This window comes from Ambystoma mexicanum, chromosome 8, assembly GCF_040938575.1.
Source record: "Ambystoma mexicanum isolate Mex_15411 chromosome 8, UKY_AmexF1_1, whole genome shotgun sequence".
Taxonomy (NCBI): Eukaryota; Metazoa; Chordata; class Amphibia; order Caudata; family Ambystomatidae; genus Ambystoma; species Ambystoma mexicanum.
Window position 1 is genome coordinate 689,437,474 of NC_090929.1, and position 27,962 is coordinate 689,465,435.

A 27,962-nucleotide genomic window follows, 5' to 3' on the forward strand; every position below is an offset into this window, starting at 1 on the left:
ATTCAAGTATAATAACTGTTAGAGACTTACTTGGGTCACGTAAGCACTGCAGAGTGTCAGGATCCGTGTGAAGATACGGAAGTTTCGTATCGGGTCACGTGATCCAGCTAAAATAGCTGACGCGTGACGTGATGACGTCGTTGCGTAGTCAGGTGGCGTCTAGTGGTATATAGGAAGCCACGATCTAAGTATCTGCGGCGGCCACGTTGGAATATCCAGCGGCACACCTCATACTATGGGGATCTACTTGCATAAGCAGACTGGGAAGACAATCATGGCGGTACCCTTTCTGGACGACATCTGAGAGGACGGACTAGCCCTCATGAACAACCCATGCACGTCTCCAACCGAGTGAGACAGGTAGGACAAGAAATATAGGGTGTCGGTCTCTCCGACCAAGTGCTTGAGGTCACGACCGTCGCCGGACTTGGTAGTGTCTGCTGCCGCAAGGAAACATTCAGCTAACACGGCTCCATCATCATCAGTTCCCCCAGACAACGAGGGGAAGAAGATGGAAGCCATGGGGAAGAGAGTCATTTACACGGCGACATCCGCAATCAAGGCGGCTAATGCTCTGGCTATCTTGGCCCAATACGACCAGGAGCTTTGGTACAAGCTGAGCCCGATCCTGGAATTCCTCCCGGAAGACAAGAAATTGGAAGCTTTCGCCTCCTTTCAGGAAGGGGAGGTGGCGTCGGACCATGCCATTACGGTGGTAGTGGACATCGCCGATACAGCTTTCTGGAAGATGGGAAACAGAATCTGCCTTCGTCGGCAGGATGCTTAAAGGCCATGAACTTTTGTCAGGACTTTCATGCGAAGGTGCTGGGCATGCCCTTCGACAGAGAAAATCTGTTCGGGAATGCGGCCGACTAATCCCTTCAAGCCATAAACACAGATACAGAGACGGCATGTATCCTTGGCACTCTTTAGCAGCATCGCTTGTTTTCTTTTCGCTCCTCCAGGGGAAAACCGAGCAGATCATCCAAGCGATTCTCCACATCATACAAGCAACCTCCCCAATCCTCCATGCAGGAAAACTACAGGGGTCGCTCCCTACGTTAGCGGAGGTCAGCGTGGCCGTCTCCCGCAGGACGCAGGCCCCCAAGCAAGCTTGACCGGCCAAGACATCAGGCCCCCCACTCATGCACCCCGGTGGGAGGCCGGCTGACTGGATTCCTCAGTGAGTGGAAGATGATCACCACCGACAGTTGGGTGCTGGACGCTCTTGCCCAGGGACACAACTTGGAGTTCCAACGCAGGTGCCCACTTATTCCACCAATTCTCAATCCGGAGCTTCACATCTCTTAAGTCCTGGAAGAAGTGCGAGCCGTGTTACGGAAAGAGGCGATAGAGCTCATTCCCCAAAGACCCCAGGTCTCCGGGGTGTATCCCAGATACTTTCTGGTAAGAAAGGAGACAGGGGGTTGGAGACCCATCCTGGACCTGCATTGTCTGAACAAGTACATGAAGTCCCAAAAATTCAGGATGGTCTTGTTGCAGCACGTGCTTGGCCAACTGGAGAAAGGGGATTTCTTGATGTCGTTAGAGATAGAGGACGCATACTTCCATGTGCCCAGACACAGGAAACCTCCAAAGTTCCTACGGTTTGTGGTGCAAGGCCAACACTACCAGTTCAAGGCCCTACCATTCGGCATGAAATTGTCCCTAAGAGTGTTTCCAAAATGCCTGGCACCAGTGGCGGTCCATCTGCATCTGCAGGGCATACACGTATACCCGAACCTGGACGAGTGGCTGATACGCGTCCGCTCTCGGGAACAGGCTGACCAGCACACGAAGGAGACCGTCCGACTACTGGCGAAGCTGGGATTCTCTGTAAACTATCGAAAGTCATGCTTAACGCCATCGCAGAACGCGTTGTTCCTCGGCGCCTGACTCAATACGGTGGCTTGCTTGGCGTCGCCCTCGAAGGAGAGCCTAGCAGCCATTCAAAGGAAGGTGCAGCGACTGTCATCTGGGAAGATGGCAACGGTGCTGGTCATCAAGTAGTTGCTGGGCATGTCGTCCTGCATCTACCTCGTCCGTCTCTGCAGGTTGCAGATGCGACCCCTACAGGAATTCTTGGATGCACGTTGGATACAAGTGTCCGGGAGTTTTGTGGACAAGATCCCTCTCAACAAGGAGTTTGGCGGGTGATGGTGGTGGGGATGTGCGCTCCCTCATCGCCCAGGGGATATGATTTCAAACCCTGCCATACCAGGAGACGGTCACCACGGATGCCTTGCTGGAAGGTTGGGGGCTCACACCGGACGTCTACACGCCAGAGGTTTATGGCTTCCAGAAGAGAAAGATCTGAACATCAACATCCTTGAGCTAGGGAGCAGTGTTCTGGGCCCTGAAGTGTTTCCTACCGTCTCTGAAGGGCAAGGTGGTCAGGATCTTCCCGGACAACACACCATCATGTTCTACATCAGGAAGCAAGGGGGCACTCGATCTCCAGCACTCTCAAAGGAAGCTCAGGACTTGTGGCACTGGGCTATCAACCAGGGGATGTTCCTCGCCCCTCTCCACCTGGCAGGCGTCAAGGACACCATTGCAGACTCCCTCAGCAGGGAACTGCGCTCCAGCCATGAGTGGGAACTTCATCACAATCAGGTGAACCGCCTGTTCGTCAAATGGGGCAGACCCCTGATCAATCTTTTTGCCATGGCGGAGAACTCCAAATGCCAGATATTTGGCAGCAGATTCCACCAACCAAGGAGCTTGGGGGACGGGTTCACCTTCCCTTGGGAAGGTCTGTTTCTGTACACCTTTTCCCCCTGTTTCCACTCCTGCTACGTGTCCCCAACACATTCAATGTCTATGCAAGATGATAATCATTGCCCCGGCGTGGGCAAGGCAGATTTTGTATCTGGAAAATCTGGGAAGATTCACTGCATGTATCACGATGAATAAACTGAGGCACAGCAAACAGCAAGTTTATTGCACTTTTTCTCTAAGCCAAGATTGGCAATTTCGATGTTTCAAAAATTCAAAAGTAAAGGCAAAGGTTCTTCTCGATTAATTTTTAGTATATTTTTCAACATCATATACATATATTTACAATAAAGATTGATTCACATTCTTTAGCACGAATAATTTCTTCACAGAAAGAAAAACATATATGATATCACCACATTAAATTGTAACAAAACGTTGTGTTTAGATTCACAAACACTCCCAATATTTGAGGAGGAATCAGTCATTTGGTATTTGTATCACAATAATCCTCCTGTAACTACGCGTTTTTGGCGTTTTACGCCCTTCTTCAGGTTTAAATATTGGAAACATTTTCCTTGTACTCCTGTAATAAATGATAAGGAAACTCAATAAGTGTTCTAGAATTAAATAATGAATTTAATGTGTTGAGTATGACTCAGTGCTAGGTTATACTAACCTTCGGTTTGGACTGGGGTTCAGCCAGGGGATCTCTATTCATAGAGTTGGAGCAAGTCACTGAAAAATATATGCCTATCAGTGTCACTCAAGGCTGTTCTATCTGTGACGCAGGGGGACCAAGCGCTCAAAATAGCTGCCACAACTAATTCAAAATAGACTGACATGCTGTTTATTCGAATTTAGAATATGCTCACCCTCATCCAGACGTGAGGGTTTCACTGGAAGAATCGTACGTGAATGGTGAGTGAATTCCTGTTCACCTAGAGAGTTTCAAAGATGCTGACCTACAAATATACAATATGTTTTTTTCAGTGGCTGTGTAGTTACTATGTAATTCCAATTCTTATATTCAGTCCTTCTATTACTTCCTACCTGTATGCCGGTGCGCAGTGACCGCTCGCAGCGTTCAATCAGTTGCCGTTTTTCAATGGGCAAAGTCGCTGTTAGGCGCGGTTCCAAATCACTCCGTTTGTTTCAATAACAGAGATGTAATGTCTTGCCTCTGTGTATGTGTGCTCCAATTCTAGCGACATATCAAAATATTATGCGGATTACCTGTACTCAATGGCCGTGAAGGGGTAGTGTTGACGCTCAGCTCGACGGCACCTCTTTATTGTTTCGGGTTCTGTTGCTTGGCAACTGTGGACCATGTTATGACCCGGCTGGCCTTCTACTATGTTTATGGTGTCTATCACATCATTATGTAGGTCAATCAAAAAAGACCAGGAAAGTTACGGTGGAATGAGCACACATTGTGTATCCGGAATAATAATGTAAATTCAGCGGTGGCAAGACATTGGAACTTAAAGGAACACAACGTCCGCCAAATGAGGATACAGGTTTTAGAAGTCATCCAGCCACTCAATGCACATGAAGATTTGGTGAAAAGACTCAATCAACGAGAGTCGTTTTGGGTCGATCGCCTTGACTCCTTGAGACCAGGGGGTATAAATGAAGAATTTAACTTCATGTGTTTTCTGTAACTTGAAGTTGCAAATGAATAGAATTGGCAATAGGACATTCATGATTGTTGATATACCACTAACATTGAATCCACAACATGTCACGCAGGGAATGAACCCCCTGTGGGACATAAGGCAGTGAGTCACTGCCAATCCGTGGATTCGGTTCAGGGGTTACTTTGATAAGTCTGGGAATATATAATACGCAGAGCAGAATTCATTGCAGTGAGAGAGAACTGTGGTCATTTGAATACATACAGGTCAGATGGTTAACCCCATTAGTTTGGGAATGTATACAATCAGGCAGATTGGATTTTATGAGGGAGGTAGTGTCATTAAATCACATGTATGCAAACAATGTATGCACCGTGGGTATGATAGGTGTAGTTGTAATGAAAATGATACATTGGTGACATTGTTAATAACATCCAACATTGAGCAGGAGAGCATAGATGTACACCTGTGATCACATGCGATCATACAAACCCTATAACGCACTCTTTTACATGAAGAAAAGATGTAGGTATCTGTAGATCGGTACTCTAAGCACCCATGAGAAATCCGTTTGCAATTTGGACAGTGAAACACTACCTTTGGGTCTCGCGCGCATCCGCGGTACCCGAGAGTGTAGTGTACACTAGCCACGTAAGTATAACAAATCATCTGTTCGGTTTAAAACTGTTCCCTTAAATTTCTCCCGTCAGTATAGTTAGCGACCAATAAGTGGTTATGTACACTTAAGAGTTACACACCCATAAATTGTGATTTACAGAGAATGCAAACAAGCACATGAAAGAAAGAGTCAGTGAGTTGCACGCATGCGCGAGAGGGAACATTGGCCCTCATTACGACCCTGGCGGAAATTGACTGACCGGACCGCAACAGCGTAAATAGCGTTTCCGCCATAGCACGAAGGAGCAAAGTGCGGCCAATCACGACCCATCGGGCACGAGCATTACGCCATGGCGGAATCCGAAAGGCTGCGATGGCGGAAATGACCCCAAAACGGCCCTTACCGCCGCCGTACGCTGCACCAGGTGCAATACCGCCACCCATCTTAGCGGTCACCGTAATGAGCGGTCACCGTAACGAGCGTGCACCGCAAATTACGGCCACCGTAAATATACGGAAACGGAAGTAAAAGCATGTGGCCGGAACGGGAAACAGCACGCCGCACAACTATAAAATCCGAATCCCAACACAACCATAAAAAATCCGACCCTGACACACATCCCAACCCGTTAGCAACCCCAGTTAAAAAAATAAATATGGGAAAGGTAGCCAAGAAAGCGTGTGACCGCAAGCGGCAGGTACACTTCTCCCGAGAGGAACTGACCGTGCTCACCGAGACCCTACAGGAAAATTCCGCCGTCGTCTTCTCCAGTCAAATGACCAGGACGGCCCTTGCCAACAAGAAGGCCATATGGGTCCTGGTGGCACAGCGCGTAAGTGCGGTGGGGACAACACCCCGCACGCCACAGCAATGTCGCAAGCGGTGGGACGACCTGCGGATCCGCGTACGCAGCATACTTTCTGCGAACAGGAACATCGCCACAGCTACCGGGGGGGGGTTCAGAGTCGCCCATCAAGTTGACCCCCTGGGAGGAAATCTGCGCCTCCACCATAGGAATGGAGAGCATAGAGGGAGTCGGAGGGATGGAGAAAGGAGTGCCGACATCCGGAGAATCAGGTAGGTTGGCCAAGAGAAACAATGCGAAATCCACAAACCACGAACATGTGCAGTACCATGTGACCCCATAGTGCAATACATACTTAGCCCTGACAGCGCCCTCTAAAAGTCAGAATGAACAAACAAATCAATCAAGAAGCCATAAACAACCCCTACATGTGCAGCATGCACCCCCTAACTGCAGGCAGCCAAATGAATGCATCCTCAATCCACACGAAAATGAGACCACCTCCAAGGCCCAGTCCCAAATCAGCCTCATGTACCACCCCAATGCATTTGATACGTTGCCATTCCAAATCCGACAGACCCATAACTAACGCTCGCCCCTCTTTACTCCACCACAGGGTCCGATACCAACGACGAGCTGCAGGACACCCCTACCAGCACGCCTGCAAAGAGGGCCAGGACCAACGTCCCAAGAGCCTCCACCTCAGGTGCAAGGATCAAGACACGGCAGCAGCAGGAATCAAGTGGCAGCACACTGGAGGGGACTGCAACAGGCACCCCAGCAGCCAGCAAGTCCACAACCCCAGCACCACAGGTCCCCCCAAAGAACGTATCTGATGGCACTGCCTCTGGTGGTAGCAGCACCATAGGTGACACAGCTGTCATGCCAGCATGCTCCGACACGGAAAACAGTGCTGGCGACGTAGGTACCATCCATGACCTTTCCCAATCCCCCTGCATGTTCCATCCCCTACACCATGACGAAACCACGCAGGGGCACCCTGAAGACGACGACTGGCCAACCCCCACAAGTCCTGTGCCAAGGCAACATGTGTTGAGCAGCCCCCCTGTCACACCACCGCAAATGTCCATGGCCCAGCAGAGGCAACAGTCCCTCGACCTGCTGATCGAGCAACAGCAGGAAGCGTCCACGCTACTCAAGGACCATGCAAATGAATGCGGGGGTTCCAGGGCAGCCATGGAAACATCCACCGAGACACTCAGGGCACAAATAGAGAAAAGTAGTGAGAGCCTCAGGGGAGAAATGGAGAGAAGCACCGAGAGCCTGAGAGCACAAATGGAGAAAAGCACCGAGAGCCTGAGGGGGGAACTGCATGCGACGTCCAAAGACGTCTGTGCTGAACTTGCTGCTGTGCGCCGTGTGCTCTCGGAGCTCTCACAAACCCTCAGAGACATGCATGGACGCGAGCAGGCAGAGACCTCATCCGTGGCAAGTTCCGTCCAGGGCAGCCCCCAACGCAGATCTGGCAGGAACCTGCGCTCCACGGGCAGGGGTGCCCCTGATACCCGTAGAGGGGGCTTGCAATAGCGTCTACCCACGGACAGCATGCATATTTGGACACTGGTGTTGGGGGGGGAGGTAGTAGGGTGGAGGGGGTGTGTTGGGCTTCACTGGGTGGCGGGTCCATAGGGTGTATAAATCAAATCACATCAACAATACAGCACCTCATTATCATCCAATGACATGTGTGGACATTGATATTTGCGTACGAGGCCTTCATAGGCGTACAGTCCACAATGTGCCTGTACTACACACACACAGTGCCACAGGTCCCCTTTCCGTGTAATAGGCACCATGCGTGGTTGCTAGAAGCATGCATCTATGATGCTCTGTCGGATTGCACGTGCATCCTGTGCCTCATGGACTCCTTGAGGTGCCTCCACATCCCCACCCTCATCATCATCATCATCTTCAGGTGCATGCAGTACAGCGTCAGGGGGCATGGGCACATTCCTACGTATGCACATGTTGTGCAGCATGACACATGCCATGACCATCTTAGAAACCTTCTCATGGCTGTATATGAGTGCCCCGCCAGACCTGCTGAGGCTGCGGAAACGAGCCTTCAGTAGGCCGAATGCCTGTTCAATGACCACACGGGTACGTGAGTGGGCATGGTTGTAGTCCTCCTCATGCTCGTTCTGTGGGTTCCGGATTGGTGTAAGGAGCCATCTCTTCAGTGGATACCCGGCATCACCTGTATGAGACGAATAAAGGGTGTCAGTGGAATGATAGTGCTAAGTAGCCCCCCCCCCCCTGCAAGGTCATTGACGCATCAAATGGGCCACGATGTCATGCATGGAATGAGACTCACCGAGTAGCCAGGATCTGTGCCCTGCGTGTCGCTCCATGTAGCGTGGTATTCTTGTGTTCCTCAGGACCATAGAATCATGGGTAGATCCTGGAAATCTGGCACAACAATGCGTAAATATCTTGTTGGAGTCACACACCATTTGCACATTGATTGAATGAAATTGTTTCCGGTTGCGGTACTGGACCTCCATGGCATGTGGGACAACCAATTCAACATGGGTGCAGTCGATGGCACCAATGCAACCCGGGATGCCGCCAAGTGCATGGAATCCCACTTTAGCGTTGGTAATCTCCTGGTACGTGCGTGGTAGTGTGATGTGGTCGTCGGCGTGCTTCAGGAGGGCATCGTGCACTTGGAAGAGTGTCCGTGAGAACAGTGGCTGTGAAATGCCATGCAACTGTCCCACTGTGTGCTGGTAGGTGCCTGTGGCCAGGAAGTGGAGTGCAGACACCACCTTCAGTAGGGGTGGGATGGCGGTTGGGCTATCTATCATGCTCACGAGGTCAGCATGTGTCATGTCCACAATGGCGATTATGGTGTCCCGGTCCAAACGGTAGAGGGTGTGGATCTGCTCAGCAGTGAGGTTGAACGGATCGGCTCGGAGGCGTGGGATTGCGGGCCGCCTGCGTGGTGGTAGTGGCAGTGCTTGTGGGCCTTGCTGACCCTGCCTTGCCCTCCTCCTCCTCCTCCTCCTCCTCCTCCGTCTCCCCTGTGCACCCGGTTGTTGTACCTGTTGTTGTTCGTCGTCTTCTTGTAGTTGTAGCACTTGCAGTGCTATCTGGTACCCCAGGCCCAACATCGCTAGTCCTGCCGGTAGCATTTTGGAGTGGGAGTGGTTGTGGGAGGGGTTTGGGTCTGCAATATATGTGCTGTCGGCCTGTATGGCCTCCACCTGTGCTGATTGAATGAATCTGTGGCAGATGCAATCCCTTCTGGTCGAGCACGGCCCGCACGTAAGGCTGCATTTGGCCGCATGGCATCTTGGGATTGGAATCATGTATCAAATCCCGATGGCAGTGTGATGTACTTTGACTGATTTTCATGCTATGCTCCCATTGTTACACATGCTATGATTGCAGCCGCTTACATACCTGTGAAGAGTCAGTGGTATGTAGGGCTCGATCGATGGCCGACCCTCATGCAGCACAGTAACGTACTACACCGACGGGCGTGGCGTCCCATTTGTGATTGCAGCCAGTTAGCATCATGACACACAGCCGCACTACATTGATGTAATTGTGAATGCAAGCGTTCACAGAAGCCTTTTCGACGTAATGTTGCAAGTGAGGAATTCGAAGGCCAGCATTTTGGGTTTTGAAGTAGCGGCGAGGATACGCCCACAGGTCTGGCTGGAAATGTAACGTTCTATTGTAGAATGTCCTTGGGACATGGCCCATGACGAGCAGGCAATGAATGATATGAATTGAAGGGGATGCGCAATAGCGTAGTGGACGATGAGGCAGGACGTTCCCAAATCCATCTTGCTTCACAACACTACAGATCCGGCCAGGGGCACAGTGGTTTTTGCGGACTGCATTACGCACAGACGCGATGGAAGTTTCACATATTATGTGAGTGAATATTCATGCGTTTTCATTGCGGGATGAGGGAATGATGTGTGGATGCATGGACTGATGAATCCGTTTAGGGTCTGCCATGTACATGGGTTTTTTGGTCCACTCCCCTTCCCCTGCGTTATGTGATGCAAGGCTGCCATAGTGGGACATACGTCTCTGTCCTTGTCGGATCCTCCCTGTCTCGACGCGCCTTCATACACTTGTGTCTAGGCACGTTACTAATCCCATGTCATGGGTTCTATCTTGACGGACGCATGCACAGTAACCGACGTTGCCAATGGTGTATTTAGCTCGATTGGTTTCGTTGTGATTCGATACTGGATTAGGGGTGTGTATATTCCTTTGGAGTGGGCTAGCATGCATATGGGTGTGGATTTGGTGTGTTGAATGAAGATTGTAATGCATCATGAGACCCGTAATGCAATCGGTTGATTTGTGTTTCTTTTGGGTGACAGGTATCTCCTGCCCTATTGCAGATGCCATCTCTACGCCACTCCTCCAGATGGTTTTTACTCTCGACTCCTGCAGCTTCGGGTGAATCAGTGGAGCACCATTTCGATCATATGGGACGATCGCCAATGGGCCACATGCCCTTACGCTGTACTGGTGGCTAGGTGCAACATTTCGGCCTTTCAGCTCGACTAGTGCCTGCCTCATGGGACGGACCTGCGGTTCTTGCCGCTTCCATGTTGCCTTTTGGAACGTTGATGTAAGCCCTGTGTGCCATGATGGTACAGGGCGTCACACAAGTGGAAGCCGGTCAATTATTGCAGATGCAGCCCTCGGTGATGATGGATGTTTTGGTGGGATTTTGCAAATTGATGTGGGGCCTTTGTCATTTGGATGTGCATTTAAATTGTATTCCGATATTTGTCGTGTTGCGTTGTTCTTTGCAGGTGATGTGGCGATTTTCGCTTTGTGGCGGTATGTATTGCGTGATGATCTGCTTTGTGTTCCGCCTTCTGAGTTGAGTTGTGTGGTACAGTACTGGCCGCGTTTGCCTACGTAGCACAGTATGGTCACGGATAGAGGCTGCCATTGTGTCTGTTTACATGATGTGCTGTTCAGGGGCGGGGGATTGGCTTTTGGCCGACTGGTGCCTGTCAGCCAGGTCGATTGGTGGAATGATGGGTTGTTCAGAATGTGGCTGGTCACAGGTGACTGTGTTTGCGTGCGTTTGTTGGAGGGGGACTGGGGTCATGTCCATTGGAATGGCTTCTGTATTGATGCCATCTGTGCCCTGCAGCTCCCATCGGCCCCTCTTGGGATGAGCCTGGCTGCTCAGTCACTCTGCCGACTTGTGTGGTACATGCTTCTGCTGATGGTTGGTTTGTTTACTGGCATGAGTACAGGGCTGGTGCAATCCCCCTCAGGATGCTGTTGTGGATGTTGCCTTGCGCTGGTGGCAAGCGATGGGGGACTACTGTTGTTTTGTGTCATGTGTTCTTGATTTTCATTTTGATGTGTTGTACCTTCACATGCCTGTGCTGCGTCAGTACGGCTATGGTGACATGCCGTACATGGATGCCCACTCACGGGGCGCTTTGAGCCCCTGCATGCTTTTCTACGTTGGCATGCATGGGTGAATAGTGGATTTCACTGGTTGCATAGTGTGAGTACATTGCGCCTGCCAGGAGTTGTGCAATGAGGCCAGGGAGTGGAGTACAGGCACTCAGTGGGCCATTTACGGTTGGTTCGCGTTGCCGTATTTCTCGCCATGGCGGAATGGTACTTTACGACGTGCTTGATGGCGTTCAGTACATGTCCGCTAGGGTCAGAATTCGCGTACCGTTGCGCCATGGCGGTGATTCCGGTTTTGCAAGGCGCGCGTGCGCGTACTTGGTGCAGTTAGCGTTGCCGTTCACTGCGGTGTCGCTAATGGCATCGTACTTTACGGTGACGGGTCATGATCGCAACGAGCGGTGTTCGATGGCGGTATTGCATTTCCGCCATCATTTTTCCATTTCCGCAAGGGTCGTAATGAGGCCCATTGTGTTTATATACGCTTGGAGTGATGGCGGCAACTCTTTTTGGGTAGCCAGCTCATCACTGCAGAACAGAGGACATAAGGTAAGCGAACGCACAGGAGGGATGAATAGAGAGATTAGAGCAGAACTATAGGGGGACTCAACATGTACATTTAATTTTACAGTGAATGCAGGCTGCTCTGAGCAACTAAGCAGAGTGGATCAGCACTCTGGGTGATAAGACACACAGGTAGCGAGCCGAATTTTTAAGACATACGTTAAGCAGACAGCTGAATAATGTACTACAATGAATTTTCTTTTGCTTATTGTTTGTTTTTTTTGTTTCTTGAATTTCACTTGGACTGCAACTATCACCTGGTATGTGAAATGTATATAATCTATATTTCATACTTCAAATTCTGCTCGTGTTTAGGGGTGCACTTTATGATGGGCAACTGGTTTAAATTGTATTTATGTATTACAACATGTTGATGGGATCATTTTTGGTTGATGGATAACCGTGTTAATAGCCCGGACGATGGACGGAGGTCCGAAATGCATTGGCTAAAACTGTATAACACTGATGAGTCAGGAATAAATAATGAGATTTGAGAAAAGCTATACAGAAATGCGTAATTGTGTTCTAGCTGCATGACAGTGATTAATTGATTGGAATATTATTTTGAAACCCCAGATAGGGTTTTATGAGTGAGCTCATCCAGGGACGGAAGCTACCCGTTTCTTCTTTTTCGATATTGCTATTACCTTGTGCCGAGGTTACAGGGTGAGCTCCCACAACAAGTGTGAACAAGAAAAAACTATTTAAAGAACAAGTGGTGCCCACCCTACTCGTTGTTTTTGTCTATCACATGGGCGCCATTTTGGAATGGCTCCCATGTTGTTAAATGTCCTCTACGGTCCAAACGGACTGTCCTGTACAGCTGTAAGATTAAGGTGCATGACCTTGCTGTGTGACAGGTGATTCCTCCTCAAGTATTGGATTACAATCTGAGAGTTTATACATTCTTTAACATATCAAAGATCATATAAAACATAATGTTTATTCCCAGAAATACAAAAATCTTTTGGATATTACAACCACATGTACTCGTTTCACTGAACCAGATCCATACCTAGATCTAAAGATGATATTCTACTGGTAATTACCTCATGCGTAACGTGTACATACTCTTATGTACTGAAGAGGAAAAAGTTATATTGCATGTTTGGTCAATCATTGCCTGTGTTTAGTATGTTAATGAGTCACCTTCGCATGCTCTTAAAGGCTAGGTTAGTGTGTATTTCACCTAGCTAATTAATTTACATTGTTTTTATTATTTTCAATCGCATCCTTCTACCTTAAATCTTTACAAGTTCAGATCCTCATAGATAACAATTCAGATCCCAGTCGATGTTCATTCCACGGGGATACATTGTATCCAATTTCTCGATCCAGAATATCTCTTTGTCGTAATAATTTGTTCAGATTTCCTCCCCTCCTCGGAAGCTTAACTGATTCTAGGATCACAAATTTAATTTGTGCTATTGTGTGTCTCTCAGTAATGAAATGCTATGCTACTGGTGACTTGGTAGAGAGATTCCTTATATTGGACTTGTGTTCCCCCATCTGATTTTGGCTTTTCTACTTGTGAGTCCTACATAATACAAGCCGCATTGACATTTGATCCCATAAATTACTTTCTTAGTAGCACACGTCGATGTGTGCATTAGTGTAATTCTTCATCCATTGTGTGGATGACAAATAGAAGTGCCTTCCAAGATGTTATTGCAGTAATTGCAATTATTGCACAGTATAGTGCCCTTGTGTTTTTTCAGTTTGGTGTTTTGCATAAAGTCAGATTTGATCAAATGGTCTCTCAAGGTCCTGCTTTTGCTGTGTGCGAACAAGGGAAGTTCGGGGAAAAGTTTCTCTAAAGTCAGATCCATTGCTAATACACTCCAATTCTTTTTGATAATGTTCTTGATTTTTCCACTCTGTTGTGAATAGGTCGTCACAAATACCAGATCATTATCCTTAGTTGTTTCTTTAGGTTTTAGAGCTTCTAATTTGGAGATGTTGCTCACCGTGGAGTAGTGTTCAGATAGGACTTGCTCGCTCTAGCCTCTGCTGATGAATTTGTCCTGTAGTTCAATAGATTTAGCCACAAAATCTTCTTCTTCAGATATTATACTTCTGTATTTTAGGAATTGGCTGAGAGGGATGCTTGTTATTGTTTTCTTGGGATGAAAGCTTGTTGTCAAAAGTAAGCTATTCCTATCGGATTCCTTTGTGTAAATGGTTGTAGCCAGTTTATCAGTCTTCCAATACACTTTGACATCCAAGAATTCAATACTAAGTTTACTTGTTTTGTATGTAAAGTTGATTTGTGGTGCCAGTTCATTCATGTACTCGAAGAATTCTTTCACTTCAACCTCCGTGCCTTCCCAAATATCAAACAGGTAATCTATAAACCTTGTGAAACATTTCAGTTTGTTCTTCCATCTTGGATTGTTAATTACTCTTGTCTCTTCTAGGTATGCCATATACTGCCTCCACTCTCCGCCCTCTGCAACTTATCCAGAACAGAACTGCGAGACTTGTCCTTGGCCTCAAGCCCAGGGACCGTATCTCTCCAGGACTGAAATCTCTTCACTGGCTCCCAGTGGCTGCGAGGATTAAGTTCAAAACCCTCTGCATTGTCCACAAGGCCTTCTGGGGCTTGGGGCCTAAATACCTTCAACTCTCTCTTCCTAAATATCTTCCTTCACGAGCCCTTCGCTCATCCATCTCTAACTCCCTCATGGTCAGCCGCTTCTCGAAGCAACGCGCTGGGGGTAGATCTCTCTCCGCAGCAGGGGCCTCCCTCTGGAACAGCCTGCCTGCCTCCCTGAAACTTGAGGAGAACCATCTCCGGTTCCGGAAGCACCTCAAAACCTTCCTCTTCGCTTCTGCCTTCTCTCTCCCTCTCCCCTGCTAAACCTGCTTAACTCCCCACTGAATTCTGTACTTAACCTGCATCTGGGCCACTCTCAGCGACCTCGGTCCAGGGCCCAGCCACTCTCCACTTGCACTGCCCCCCTGGCTCCCCCTGCACTGTGGGACTGTCACTGTATCCCTACAGCCCCCTGCTCAGCACTTGCTCTGCACTTACCTCGCACTTGCCACTAGTTGGCCCTTTTTATTTATTATTATCGTTATTATTTCACTACGCCACTTACCTTGTACTGCACTTTTCCCCCCACCTCCTCCCCCTGCACTTTCTCCTTTTCCCCTTACCTCTGCACTTGCGCGATCTGAATGACACCTGGCCTAGTAGGATCGCTTGTCCGTCTTCCCCTTGTTTCCCTCCCTCCCTGCCTCGTCGCGCCTTGAAACACTTGTGTATAGGCGCGTTACAAATACCATATCATATCATATCATATATTGGCATAACTTGGTGTCATAGCTGCACCCATTGATGTCCCTGATATTTGGATGAAGTATCTCTCTTCAAAGGAGAATACATTGTTTTAGAGTACTATGCTCAATAACTTCATAATAAAGAGATGATCACTCTTCACAAGTTCACCACTTTTCAGCAGCATCCATTCCATCGCTTCCAATCCTGCTTGATGGGTGATATTGGTGTACAAGCTGGTTACATCCATGGTAAATAATAAGTCTGTTTCAGGATTAAAGGTGACAGTTTTCAATCTTCACAGAAAATCATTAGTATCTTGAATGTACGTACTACAGCTCTGTGTGAGTGGCTGGATAATCTTGTCTACATACTGTGCGATCTGTTCCAGCAAACGATTGTTTGCTGCAATAATTGGTCGTCCCAGAGGATTTGTCAAATTCTTGTGAATCTTTGGTAATATGTAGATCACAGGCATAATTGGATACACATTAGTGAAGAATTTTCTGGTTTTGTGAGTGATGATGTCTGAGTCGATAGCTTCATCAAGAGTCTTGTTTATTATGCTTTTAACTTTCTCTGTAGGATCTTGAAAGATTTCCAGGTATGTATCATGGTCATTCAATTGTCTTAGTATTTCCATTTTGTACTTAGCAGTATCCATAATGACAAGAGCACCACCCTTGTCTGCTGGTTTCAAAATAATATCAGGATTCTGCCATAGTTGGTCGAGTATTTGTTTCTCTCTGTGTATAAGATTGCCCCTTCTCCTATTCTGAAATTTTCGTTTTTTTGAAATCTTTAAGTACCAGTTTCTGGAAGGCTTCCAGTGTTGAGTTCTGTACAGGTGGCGTAAATGTACTTTTCGGTTTCATTTCTAAATATTTTGGTTGTTGAGTTGTTTCTGAAAAGTCAATAATCAAAAAAACAATTTTCGTTTAATTTTCCTCATAAGCTTGAAGAATGCTATCTTCTCTTTCAATAAGGTGGTATTGTAATGAGGGACAAATGAGATACCTTTTTGTAATGTTTCACATTCGAATTTGGAAAGTCTGTAGTTAGAAATATTAACTACTAAGTTTTCTTTATTGGATGGTTCAATTTTCTTGTCAGGTTTTTTCTTTTTCCCTGTTCGTGTCTTATTCTGCCTAAAAAAGAATAAGTAGTGGTTGTCTCTGTAACTGTTTTTGAGGTACTTGGGGGTCTGACTACTGCCCCTGGTTTCACTCCTTTCGTCAGGTTCAACTTGAATTCTGGCTTCAATATTCTCAGCTTCTCCACTTGAGACGCCCTGTTGCGGTATTTGGAGTCTTTTTGTTCTTATTCCACACTGGTCTCGATCCTCTTTGATTATCCTTTTCTTGATAGTATGTTTTCCATGTATAAACTATATCCAATTTGTAGTCTAACGTATCTCGTCTGAATTTTCAGATTTTTTCGAATCAATTTCTCTTTTGTATGTTTCCAATTTGGCATCAACTTCTGTGAGGTGTGACGTTAATTCTTCTTTTGTCATAAATACTTCTAGGGATTTTTTAGTACTCTCAAGATCTACCTCTATGGATGTAAGGGATTTTGATAACTCCTCTATTGTTAGAATTATTAAGTCTAATGAACACTTATTGAGAATAAGTCTCCATCGTTTGACAAATTCGGGATTTTCTTTACAGAGGGTCGGTTCTAAGTCTTTTCTGAATCCTCGTGGAATGCGCTGTGATTTGTAATATTGTGACAATGTAGTTGCATGTAGTCTTTGACTGATTTCACCCCTGATTAATCTCTCTAGTTGGTATACCAGTTCTTCGGGTTTAGCTGTAGCACCTAGTTCATGTTCAGTATCTTTTATTAATTTGAGAATTTTAGTAGCTTCTTCTTCAGAAAATGCTAATGTTTCAGCCCTATTCGTAGTAAGTGAACCTATCTTTGAAAATTACATTACTTCTATTGATTGGGGTGCAATCTCTAAAGTTGGTGTAGCAACAAAAGATCTAACAGAGTGAATTGGGGGTAGAAATGCACACCACTTGCATTTGATTGGTTCACCTAATGTTATTACTCAGAATTTTTCTCTGAGTTGAAATACTAATTAAGTATTCACTTAAGGTGCACCCAGTTTTGTATCTGGACCTACTCAGCTTGTCAGCGTTGCCTCCAGTCAAGTTGCCGGTACTGCCAGATCTGCTCACCAGAGAGGGAGGTGCAATCCTCCATCACAACCCAGGATCGCTGAGCCTGAGGGCATGGCTCTTGCAGCCTTAGAGTTTGGAGGTTATGAGTTGCCAGCAGACTGTAGGGAAGTCCTCGCCAAAGCCATGGCGTCGTCGACTCTTAAGTGCTACGGCCACAAGTGGAAGCGTTTTGCTACGTGGTGCAGGTCGCAGAAGGTTACCCCTCCAAGGGTCACAGCTCCATGGATTCTTCCATACTTTCTGTCCTAGGAAAAGCTGGACTGGCTTGCGCATCCATCAAGCTACACCTGGCGGCCATCTCGCGCTACACCAGATCCCCGGGGTAGATCCTCGCTGTGGTCCCATAGACTCGTCAGGGGCTTTTCTGATCTTTCCCCGCCAGTGAAGGCTCCTGCCACGGCATGGGAACTCAACATGGTCCTGACGAGGCTCATGGGGGAACCTCTCGAACCTATGCATCAAGTCCCTCTCAAGTTTCTCTCGTGAAAAACGGCTTTCCTTGTGGCCATCACCTCTGCCAGACGTGGTGGGTGAGATCCAGGCCCTATCCTGCAAGCAGCCATATCTGCCTTTCCAAGAATCGAGAGTGGTGCTGCATACACACCCCTCTTTCATGCTGAAGGTTCTGTCAGAATTCCACCTCAACGAGCCACTGGTGTTGCCTGTTTTCTTCCCAAGACCTTTGTTGCCGGCATAGAGGGCCTTGCATTTGCTGGACGTTGCTTGGGCCTTGAAGGTCTACCTAACAAGGACAAAGAGTTTTTGGAGACTTCTCAATTGTTTGTGTACTTTGGTCCTGTGGACCATGGGAAGGCCTTAACCAAGGCTTTGGTTTCAAGGTGGCTTTCTGGCTGCATCATGTACTGTAATCGGCTGGCGTACCGGCCTCTGCCGGGCCGTCCGAGAGCCCATTACACTACAGCGATGACGGCCTTCCTATCTGGTGTGCCCTTGCTTGACATCTGCAGGGCTGCAAAGTGGAGGTCCATGCATACCTTCACAAAGTTCTGCTGCGTCGAATGGGATTCCAGGGAGGAGTCCAGAGGCGGCCAGGTAGTGCTATGCAACCTGTTCACTTGAGGTGTTGGTTCCAGGGGTAAGTGTTAATTGCATTCTATTAAGCCTTGCCACCTCCCATGGTTGTATAATGTGTACTGTTGTGTATTGGTTATTCATGAGCATGTGAATCCATGCCAGACCCCATGCTGGAGAAGGCTTAAATTACTTACCTTGAACTATTGTTCTCCAGCGTGGGTCTGGCATGCATTCACGTGCGAACCCTCCCTCCGTCCCCTCTGCGGTTCTTCTTGGTCATACTGTCACTTTATACGTGATTACCAAATCTGAAGATGGCTGCCAGAGGCAGAGCTTAGGCAGAGCACTGTCTTTGGATGGGGGCAGTATGACCCAGAGGACAGTGATTGGTTTGTAGGAGAAATACAGTTTTAAAGAATGTTCATGACCGTGTGAATCTATGCCAGACCCATGCGTGAGACCAATAGTTACAGGTAAGTAACTTAAACCTTCTTAGCTTTTATTAGGACCATGTTCGTTGACGCTTCCTCAGTTACCTTGGGTAAAATCTGCTGTCCTCTGTTCAAAGCAGTCACTGTCTATAGGTTTTCTAGAGTCCCCAAACACTTTTTCCAGGACATTGTTTTTTGTTTTTTTAAGGCTCTCTCATGGGTCCTCCAGGATTTTCTTCTGTACCCCACCCTTAATCTAAAGTTGGTTGGTTTTATGAAGTAGTCATGTCTAACCTCAATAGATGGACCCCAGGCTACATAGTCTTTCCCTCTAATGTGCTTCCTGGAATGGTTAATGAACCTCTGCTCTGTCTCTCACTTCTGCCACTTGTACCTTACCTCTACTCCAGCCTCCTCTTTGACCTTTCCTTTGAGGTTTCTTCTCTTCTTCCCTCTCGCTGCTGTTCACCTCCTCAACCATTTTCTACATTTGCTCCTTCTCTGCTGTCCCTCTTTCTCTGCTCCAACCTCTTCCTTCACTCTCCTCTTTGTACTGCTCTGCTTGCCTCTATCGCATCAACAATCGCTGCCCTAACTCTGATACTGTTGTTCTGACTGTAACTCTGTTCTACAGCTGACAGGTGTGGATAATAAGCCCTGAGATTGCGTGTTGTGTGCCATCTGTGCATATGTTGTAATGATGGCTTGTGATTGGTCTGGATTTGTTTTAACTACAAATGTCTTACGTGAGCTTATTGGTGCGGTAAACAGGGGTTAGATTTATAAATTAACCCAGTCCTAGAATATGTGAAAAGTGCTTGTAGGCATTAGGAAATGTTTCAAAAAGTTATTTATTGATCTGATATTATCATGTAGAATCTCAGAAAGAACCAGTAAATTGGGATCATGTTTTTTAAGTTAAAAGGAGAGTTGGTGATTTGAAATTGGTCAAGGAGTTTTGTTTGTATTCTGTGAGAAATATACTATACCCTTAGATCGTGAAATGCTTTTAATAAAGAGCAGCAGACTGATGGAACTACCCCATCAAGACTAAGGACTTCTCCCACCTCCCTTTGCCAGTCATTACTCAGTTTCTTTGCCCATGGTGTTACTGATTAAGCATAGATTCATTATTAGTTAACCATTAAACAGTAATTGAATGTAAATAGTATATACTTTTTCATCAAACACACAAGGCATGTTTTCTGTGTTAGGCCCAAAAGCTGGAATGATGCTTCTAATTTGGAAGTGCCGACAATGTTGAATTCAGTAGCTGTACTTTCCTTATAGCCATTAACATTGCCAAAAGACACATTTGGAGTGAGTTCCTAAACTATTGTAAGATTTTGCTGCATCATACATCTATGTTCAAAGTAAAGTGAAAAAAGAAAGTTCAGTTTTGTATATGTTTTTTTTATAACATCCTTCATATGGTTGCTTCCTTTTAGATTTCTTCTTCTTGTTTGGGTGTCCGTGCTCATGCAAAAGATCCACCTTCAGAGGCAGGGGACTACGTCCCAAGTGGGCATTCACTTTCAAGCCAGGTACACATCTACTGTTCTCTTTATTATCAATAATCAATATTCCTTAATTTCACTGAGGGCTTTAATGTGGCCTGAGCCTTTGAGGCTTCAGATTCCAGTACACATCATTTTTCAGGAAATGGAACAATTGATGGTAGATGGGCAAGAGCAATAATCAGAGCATTGTACACCTATTGTAAGAGGAGAATACATAATGAGAGTAAAAAGAAGGCAATCAGTAGATTGGATGGTTACAAGAGACCTGAATAAATCTCTGTGTGAAAGAGGAGAGTCAATTAGCTTAATACAAAATTTACTTGGTGTTTTTTATGAATTGTTTTGTCAGAGTCAAAGAAATACAAATCATTTTGAGCAAATCATTGTAACCCAAACAAAACAAATTATGCTGCAAAAGAATTGGATAGTTCAGTGTCGGGCACACAATTGTTTACTCCAGAAATGTGTTAGAGGTACTAACATGTGGGCAGATCTGCCTCCAATTTCCCTGGCCAGCCCACTGATTGCATGGTTCCGCCTCCGTGGCTTACCTAGCCATGTTATGCACTGCTAGCGCTCTACATAGGAGGAATCCTCTTTCCACATATTGAAAGAGTTTTTTCAATCACCTCCAGATCTTCTCTGTGCTTATACTTCTGGAAATATGCAGGCAAAAAATGTGCAGTGAATCGAATTAACTGCAAAGGATGAAGGATTGATTTGTTCTAGAGGGAGATGGAGAGGGAGATGGAGAGGGAGAGGGAGAGATCAACAGAGATCAACAGTGATCAACAGTGGCAGCACTGGAATCCAAATAGCAGTACTTCTGCCACTGATTGAGGTACTAACTTTGCTGACTTTAGGCGAGGCTGGGCAGTTGACACGTGCACAGAGTGAGTCTGTACTGGGAACCTCCCAGCTAGAGTCACCCAGTGCACCAATCTTATCCTCTACAGTGCCGGAATGCTATGTGTTGTCTGACATCAAAGATATGCAACCTGTTGTTCTCCAAAAGCTTTAAGACTGTGACACCCATGATCTCTAGCCATTTGCTATCCTGTTCTTGGCAGACGTTACATATGCTTGGAAGGTTCACATACACAAAGGGCAGCCTCAAATACAATGTGAGTTCACATGCCAGGCTACAATGCACATAAAGGATGACGGAAGGGCTGTGTGTGTAAAAGGATACAGGGATCCCCTATCAGTGCACATACAAAATCTGAGTGGGGCTGTGAGGGTGAGGCATGGAGTCTTAAATCAGGATCTAAGAAATGTAGTGGTATCTGAGAGAGGCCCAGATTCTAATCCATACACAAATTGGAAGCTATAGGGGTGTTTGCCTGCCGGAAAGATTCTGTGAAGTCCTCTTTTTTGCACACAAAGAATTATTGATTTTGTTTGACAGGGCCACCTGGATGGTTGTGCACCATGCTTTGTCTGAGGAGAGAGGGTGTATGGACAGGGATTTCCAGCTCTTTAAGGATGGCAAAGGGTTCTTTGGTGCTTGAGTCAGCTTCGGAAATCCTTGTATTGAGTGAGTTAGCTTTCGTAATAATTAGGGTATTTTTTAAGGTTTTGAAAGCAGTTCAAGTGGCATTATCCAAGCAGCGTTTCCTTGCACTCCATGTCCTCCTCAAATAAGATAAAAATGCCCAGGCAACATAAAGTGGCTCTGCTTGTAAAAGGAAGATCAATGCAGGACGTCATTGGGTACATTTTTCATGACAATATAAAAGTCATGTTTCAATATCGGAATGATCGTCTGCTTTCTCAATTCCTTGTAATGTGAGATAGCAAAACAAAGTGCAGGGTTTTTTTAAATTACAACAAGAGCAATCTGAGTCCTGCACATATGTATTGGCTCTCAACAAAACAATGTCAAAACAAGCTCTTGTTACAATCCAGCAATCCGCTGGATTATTACCATGGGTCAGGTATGGTTGCCAAGAGTCTGTTTTGGTCACAAAGGTGTGGTTCCGATTGGAGTACAAAGAAAATTCCATTGACTCGCGTCCCTCCTTACATAAAGTACAAAAGTTAATTTTGTAAGCATTCCTCTCCCCAGACTCAGCAGATTGGCTGGTCGAAGGAGACTAGGAGAATTTCACTGGATCCTTCAACCATGAATGAGCTTCAGCCAGGGTATCTTACTACTGGCATCGCTGCACATCAGGTCCTGGATAATTTCTTGTTACCAGTGCTCTGGGGTTTGACCAAATACTCAGCCAATGTAATAATAGAGCCTGGTACCATTCATCTGCCAAATATTTGGCTCCGAACTGTCAGGGTAATTTCCCAGAGGTCGGCAGCCATCAGAGTCTCGGTTTCTCCCTCCTCCCCACTACTGCTAGCTTCTTGCCATACCATGGTTTCAGCCTCTGCCCATTTTTGCAGATCCATCCACGATAACTCCAATCGTGGTTTGTGGCAAGTCTTCCACCCCATAGCAATTCTTCGCTTTGCAAGCGCATATGCTAGATCTTTCAATTTGCTAATATGCCTAAGTTTTCGTGGCCTAGGGAACCCCCCTAACAAGCAGGCCCACATAGTATCCACCACAAGCCTAATACCTTTTGCTTCTAAAGTGCGTGCAACCTCCCCCCAAAAGCCCTCAATGACCTGGCATGACCAGAACATATGTACCATGCTCGCATTCTCTTCATCTCACATGGGATATGCCTGCTGTCCCATATTCCTAAACTTGGCCATCTTTTGGGGTGTCAAGTACGCCCTATGTGTAATATACAATTGTATCTGTTGAAGTCTAGCATTTCTCGACACTTTCTTGTGATACTCCTGAACTCGTTCCCACATCCCGTCCTCCATCGGGTTACCCACTTCTTCCTCCCAATCCAGTCTTAGTTGCACCAACTCCTTTCCCACTGACATCATCATCTTGTATATCCTAGATATCTCGTGTCCCCCTTCTGCTATATCATATACTGTATCCATAGTAATATCTGGTTCTTCCTCAAGCACCAGTTTAGACCACGTTCTCTTAAGCTTCCGCACCAGTCTATGGTACGTGATATACTGACCGGAGTGCAAACCAGTTTCTGCCCCCAACTCCTCAGTCTGTTATGGTCCCTTCTCGCCAGATATCTCCCAGTGTCCCTATCCCAACTGGCTCCCAGTGATTTCTAATTGTCACCCTTAGTTGTACATCTCCACCCGCCAGTGCAACTAACGTTGCCTGAGGGGAGCACGGGCATGGGGGTTCCCCATCAGTTTGCACGCCCTACGCCACATCTTCCAGCCTAGTACCATCATCCTGGGGCGCCCTTCCATTACAGCCTGGGGCAACCACATTATCTCTCTCAGGTAAAATGGGGCACAGTTCCGTTTGAACAGCCTGTTTGCGGTGGTCGTGTCCTCTGAGAGCCATTTAGCCACGTATTGCAGCTGGCTCGCAACATAGTAGACTTCATAATTAGGCAGTTTTATACCCCCCTTTTCTCAGGGATTCTGTAGCTTACAGAGGGCTACTCGGTTACTTGTACCATGCCATAGGAAGTCCCGACACATACTGGTCAATCTGCTAAAAAAACTTCTTAGGTATCAAGTACGGGATATTCCCGAAGTAGTGCAGAAGCCTAGGCAAAACCACCATCTTCAACATTGCGCTACGTCCCATCATTGCCAGGGGCAGCTTTACCCAGAACCGCATGCAGTTTTCAATTTTCGTGATGGCTACTTCTGTATTGCGCTTGTGTTCTTCCTCCACAGAGTGGTAGATATCTATTCCTATAAAACAAAATGTACTGGCAGCCCACGGCACCAGTAGCACCGGCAGGCAGTCCAGGGAGATCCCTTTATACCTACCAAGTGGGAACATGCTAGACTTCTGGGGGTTCCCCGCTATACTAGACATTCCTGCATATCTTCCCATCACCCCGAGAACATGTTGGAGGTTCTCCTCTGGGTACCGCAAATACAGTAGTATATCGCCTGCGTACAATGATATCAGGTGTTCATTGGCCACAGGGATGCCTATTGTATCATTTTGTTGCCTTAAATAGATCGCCAGGGGTTCTAGAGCCAATATGTAGAGCATAGGAGACCATGGGCAGCCCTGTCTGGTTCCCCTGCGAAGTTTCCACCTGTCCGATACCACTGTCCCTGTTTTAACCCTGGCGAGCGGTTCACTATATAACATTTTGGCCCACCGTAGGTATCCCGGACCCATCCCGTAGCCAGCAAGGGTCGCCATCAGCCACAGCCATTTGACCGAGTCAAAGGCCTTTATTGCATCCAGCGACACCACTGCCAGTTCGTCTTCGCTCTCGTTCCCGTGTTACTCTGTGGAGCCTTCTAAGATTATGAGATATGTTCCTGTTAGGGACATAGCCCGTCTGATCCGGGTGTATCAATTTGTCTATAACTTTCCGCAGTCTATTTGCCAGAATAGCAGTCAGAATTTTACTATCTTGATTCAACATCAACAGGGGTCTATAAGAACTGCAGCTATGCCCTGGCTTATTAGGTTTGAGGAGCGGTATTATGATCGCTTCCCTCAGTGACCCTGGCAATCTGCCTCGCTCATGCGCCTCATTTAGCATGTCCAACAGCGGGGGAGTACCTCATCTTTAAATGCTTTATAGAACTCGCTCGGTAGCCCATCAGCCCCCGGTGTCTTACTAGTCGGCAACTGCCTTATTATCTCTCCCAGCTCCTCCAATCTAATCGGTGCGTCCATCTACTCTTTCTTCTGAGCTAATCTGTGGCAATCCTATGTCCCCCAGTGTTTCTTCTATCATCTCGCGATTATCCTCCCCGTCATCTCCATACAACAACCCATAATATTTTGCAAACTCCTGATTCACTCCCTCCTGGGTGTCTGCTTCCCCTCCATCCTCCCTCTCTATCAATCTGATCGGGGGTCTCAGAGTTTCGCTTTTGTATAGCCATGCCAGAATCTTACCTGGTTTGTCACCTCCCGCATATTGCCTCTCTATATAATTCTTAAAGTTAAGGTTACACAATCTTTCCCAGTGCTCAGCACACTTTTGCTGCAGCCTCAGTATTAGGTCACTGTCTTGGGTGGCATTATTCCCGCCCTCAGTGCCTTTTCCAATTCTCTTTCGGCTTCCTGTATTGTGCTAGGATCCCTCCCTGCAATCGTTTAGATTTCGCTATGGCCACTCCTCTAATCACAACTTTGAAGGCCTCCCACAAAGTGCCCGCTGAGTCTACACTGCCCGTGTTCGTCTCAAAATAGCTAACAATTTCTTCCTTCATGTCCTCTCTAAAGATGGGGTCTCTAAGCGCCTCTGCCCTGAGGCGCCATGTCGGTTTTCTTGCCCTAGGGGGACAACATCGCCAACGAAGGATCAGGGGCGAGTGGACCCTTGCTTTATATTCAATTTGCGTGATTTCAGTCAGTATCTCTGGAGTGGCGAAGAGATAGTCCAGCCTGTGTAGTTGCTGCGGATGCAATGCGAATATTGCCTCGCCTGTGGATGGTGTTCCCTCCATACATCCACTAATCCAAAATCATTTAGAAGTGTCTGTAACGCCTTGGCCGATGGGGCAGGCCCATCCAGCCTCCCATCTGACCTATCCACCTTAGGATTTAATACACAATTAAAGTCTCACCCCAAATCACTGCACCCCCTACACACATGCTCAGATTGCCACACAGCGTTTTGAAATAAGCCGCAGTGCTTTGGTTCGGGGCATACGTATTAACCACACTTATTTTCCTATTTTCCACTAGTCCTTTTACCACAACCAGTCTCCCATCTGTCTCCGCCAGCGTCTGCAACAGCTGAAACGGGACGTGTGGCGCCACCCAGATGATCACTCCCCTGGCATAGGCTGAATATGGAGAACCCACCATCGTTCCCTTCCATTTCCTCTTGATCATTTCTAACTTGTCTCGCGACAGATGAGTTTCTTGCAGTAAAGCAATATCAATTTTCTGCCTCCGTAGGTATAGCATCACCTTATTTCTCTTCAAATAACTGTTAAGCCCCCTAACATTCCAAGTGATTATTCTAAGATCCCCCATGGCATAACCGAGTCCCTCTCCTCCTCCCACCCGTGCAGTCCAGATTCAACCATTCAACTCTTCTATGTAGGCTCGTATTGAAACTTAAACTCCCCAGAACTATATACACAACAAACTCTCCCACCTCCCTCCCACCAACCTCTCTGCCCTTACCCAACAACACCCTCCCCAACTGTTGCCCAGCTCCATCCCTGGATCTCAGGCACCCCCACATCTAGCCCTGTCTAGCACAAGCCTATACTCAGGGCTCAGTAGGGTGAAGTCGCCCTAGTGGCCACTTAACTACTAATTCTCAGGGGTAGGTTGCTTCCATCCCTTTGCTCCTATTTGCCATTTTACTATGCTTAATGTTAGTGCTATTCAGCTCCTACATGTATTTTATTCACTATATTCCAGTCCAGCCGGGGCATAAGGTCCAAAGGCTACAGAATGTCAATCAAATCTCCCTTTTTCACCATGACTGGGCCACCCTCCCACTTATCCCCTCAATGCCCATGACACAGACTCCTCACTTGTCATGCTCCTGACAATCTCGTTACGCCTCTTGTTCCGGGCAGCCCTGCAGATCCAGCCATGCCGCCGCCGCCTCCGGGGTGTCAAAGAAAAGCGCTCGAAAGAAAGCAAAGAGTTACTGCTGTTTATTGCATAGAGCGTAGGTACCCAGGAACTTCTCATTGGAAATGGGCTTGCAGGCCCTTTTTCTAACTGGCTGATGCTACGATGTGCGTTACCTGGGAAAACTTGCCCCCAAACCTAACTCTACCCCGGGTTGGTTCCCCGAGTGGTAGAGTCAGTATAGATCAGTATAGAAGGAAATATTATTGGTAGAGAAGAGGTCAGGTGGTACGCTTGGGTCGTCCCTAAGAATGGTTACATGAAAATTGTTACATGAAGAAAGTTAGTGATTGGTTGAATCATGGTGTCATCAGTGATTAGCCCCTCGTGTTCTGATTGGTTCATCCCCAAGTCACCAAGCCTGGGACCATCGTCGTCCCCAGCTCGCGATGTACCTGGTGCTGGCAACAATGTGTGACTATGTGTCGGTGGTGGAAAATGGACAGGTCTTGCTACTGGCTGTTGGGTGCTCCTTTCCCATCGCCGCTGGTGTCCAACTTGTAACTTTGTTGTTGCAGCCTGGGTCCCAGACGCGAGACCCCAGAGCTTCTCTAGTCCTTGGAGCTTGGCATCGTATCAGGTCGGCCTGCTCACGTGTTGAGAGACCGTGACTGAGGCAGAATTATGGGGGTTTGATTTGTATTTCTGCTCCGAGGAGTCCTTAGCAGTGGCAGGTGTAACCTTGGCATCAAGAGCGCGGCATACTGATTGCAACTTCGCGGCCTTGGCTGTGGGACTCCCGCCAGGGTTTTTTTTCTGCATGACCAACGCCTTGTAGCTCTGTCTGAGCTGCTCCAGTCCTTGGGACTCTGGTTTGTGGCCTACCTTGGCCTAGTTATGGGTGGCGGCATACAGTCTATAAGGTGAGGGTCGCAAGGTGCGAATTGGGTCCTTATACATTAGTCCATCTACTGGGTGTCATCTTCAGGGTTTTAGTAGCATAAGCATCTGCAAGCATATACACAAGCTCTTCTGGCGTCTTGCGTTTCTGCAGTGCGATAGTTGGCCTATGTGAAAAATAACAACGATGCATGTCTTTGAGTGTGCGCGGTCCTCTAAGTCATAGCACTGAGTATATTCTTTGTGTGGGTTGGTGTGTGTCT

The 27,962-nt window shown here is 47.1% G+C and overlaps 1 protein-coding gene across 4 annotated transcripts in view; it reads left to right on the forward strand.

Annotated features, from left to right (window-relative positions):
• Positions 1–27,962, forward strand: part of SEC31B (SEC31 homolog B, COPII coat complex component) — a 2,991,081-nt gene that overhangs the window by 1,601,506 nt on the left and 1,361,613 nt on the right. For all 4 annotated transcript variants that reach the window (XM_069610491.1, XM_069610490.1, XM_069610492.1 and 1 more), the window contains one exon: positions 20,160–20,255. In XM_069610491.1, coding sequence (XP_069466592.1) covers positions 20,160–20,255 — 96 coding nt within the window. The remainder of the gene's footprint in view (positions 1–20,159; positions 20,256–27,962) is intronic.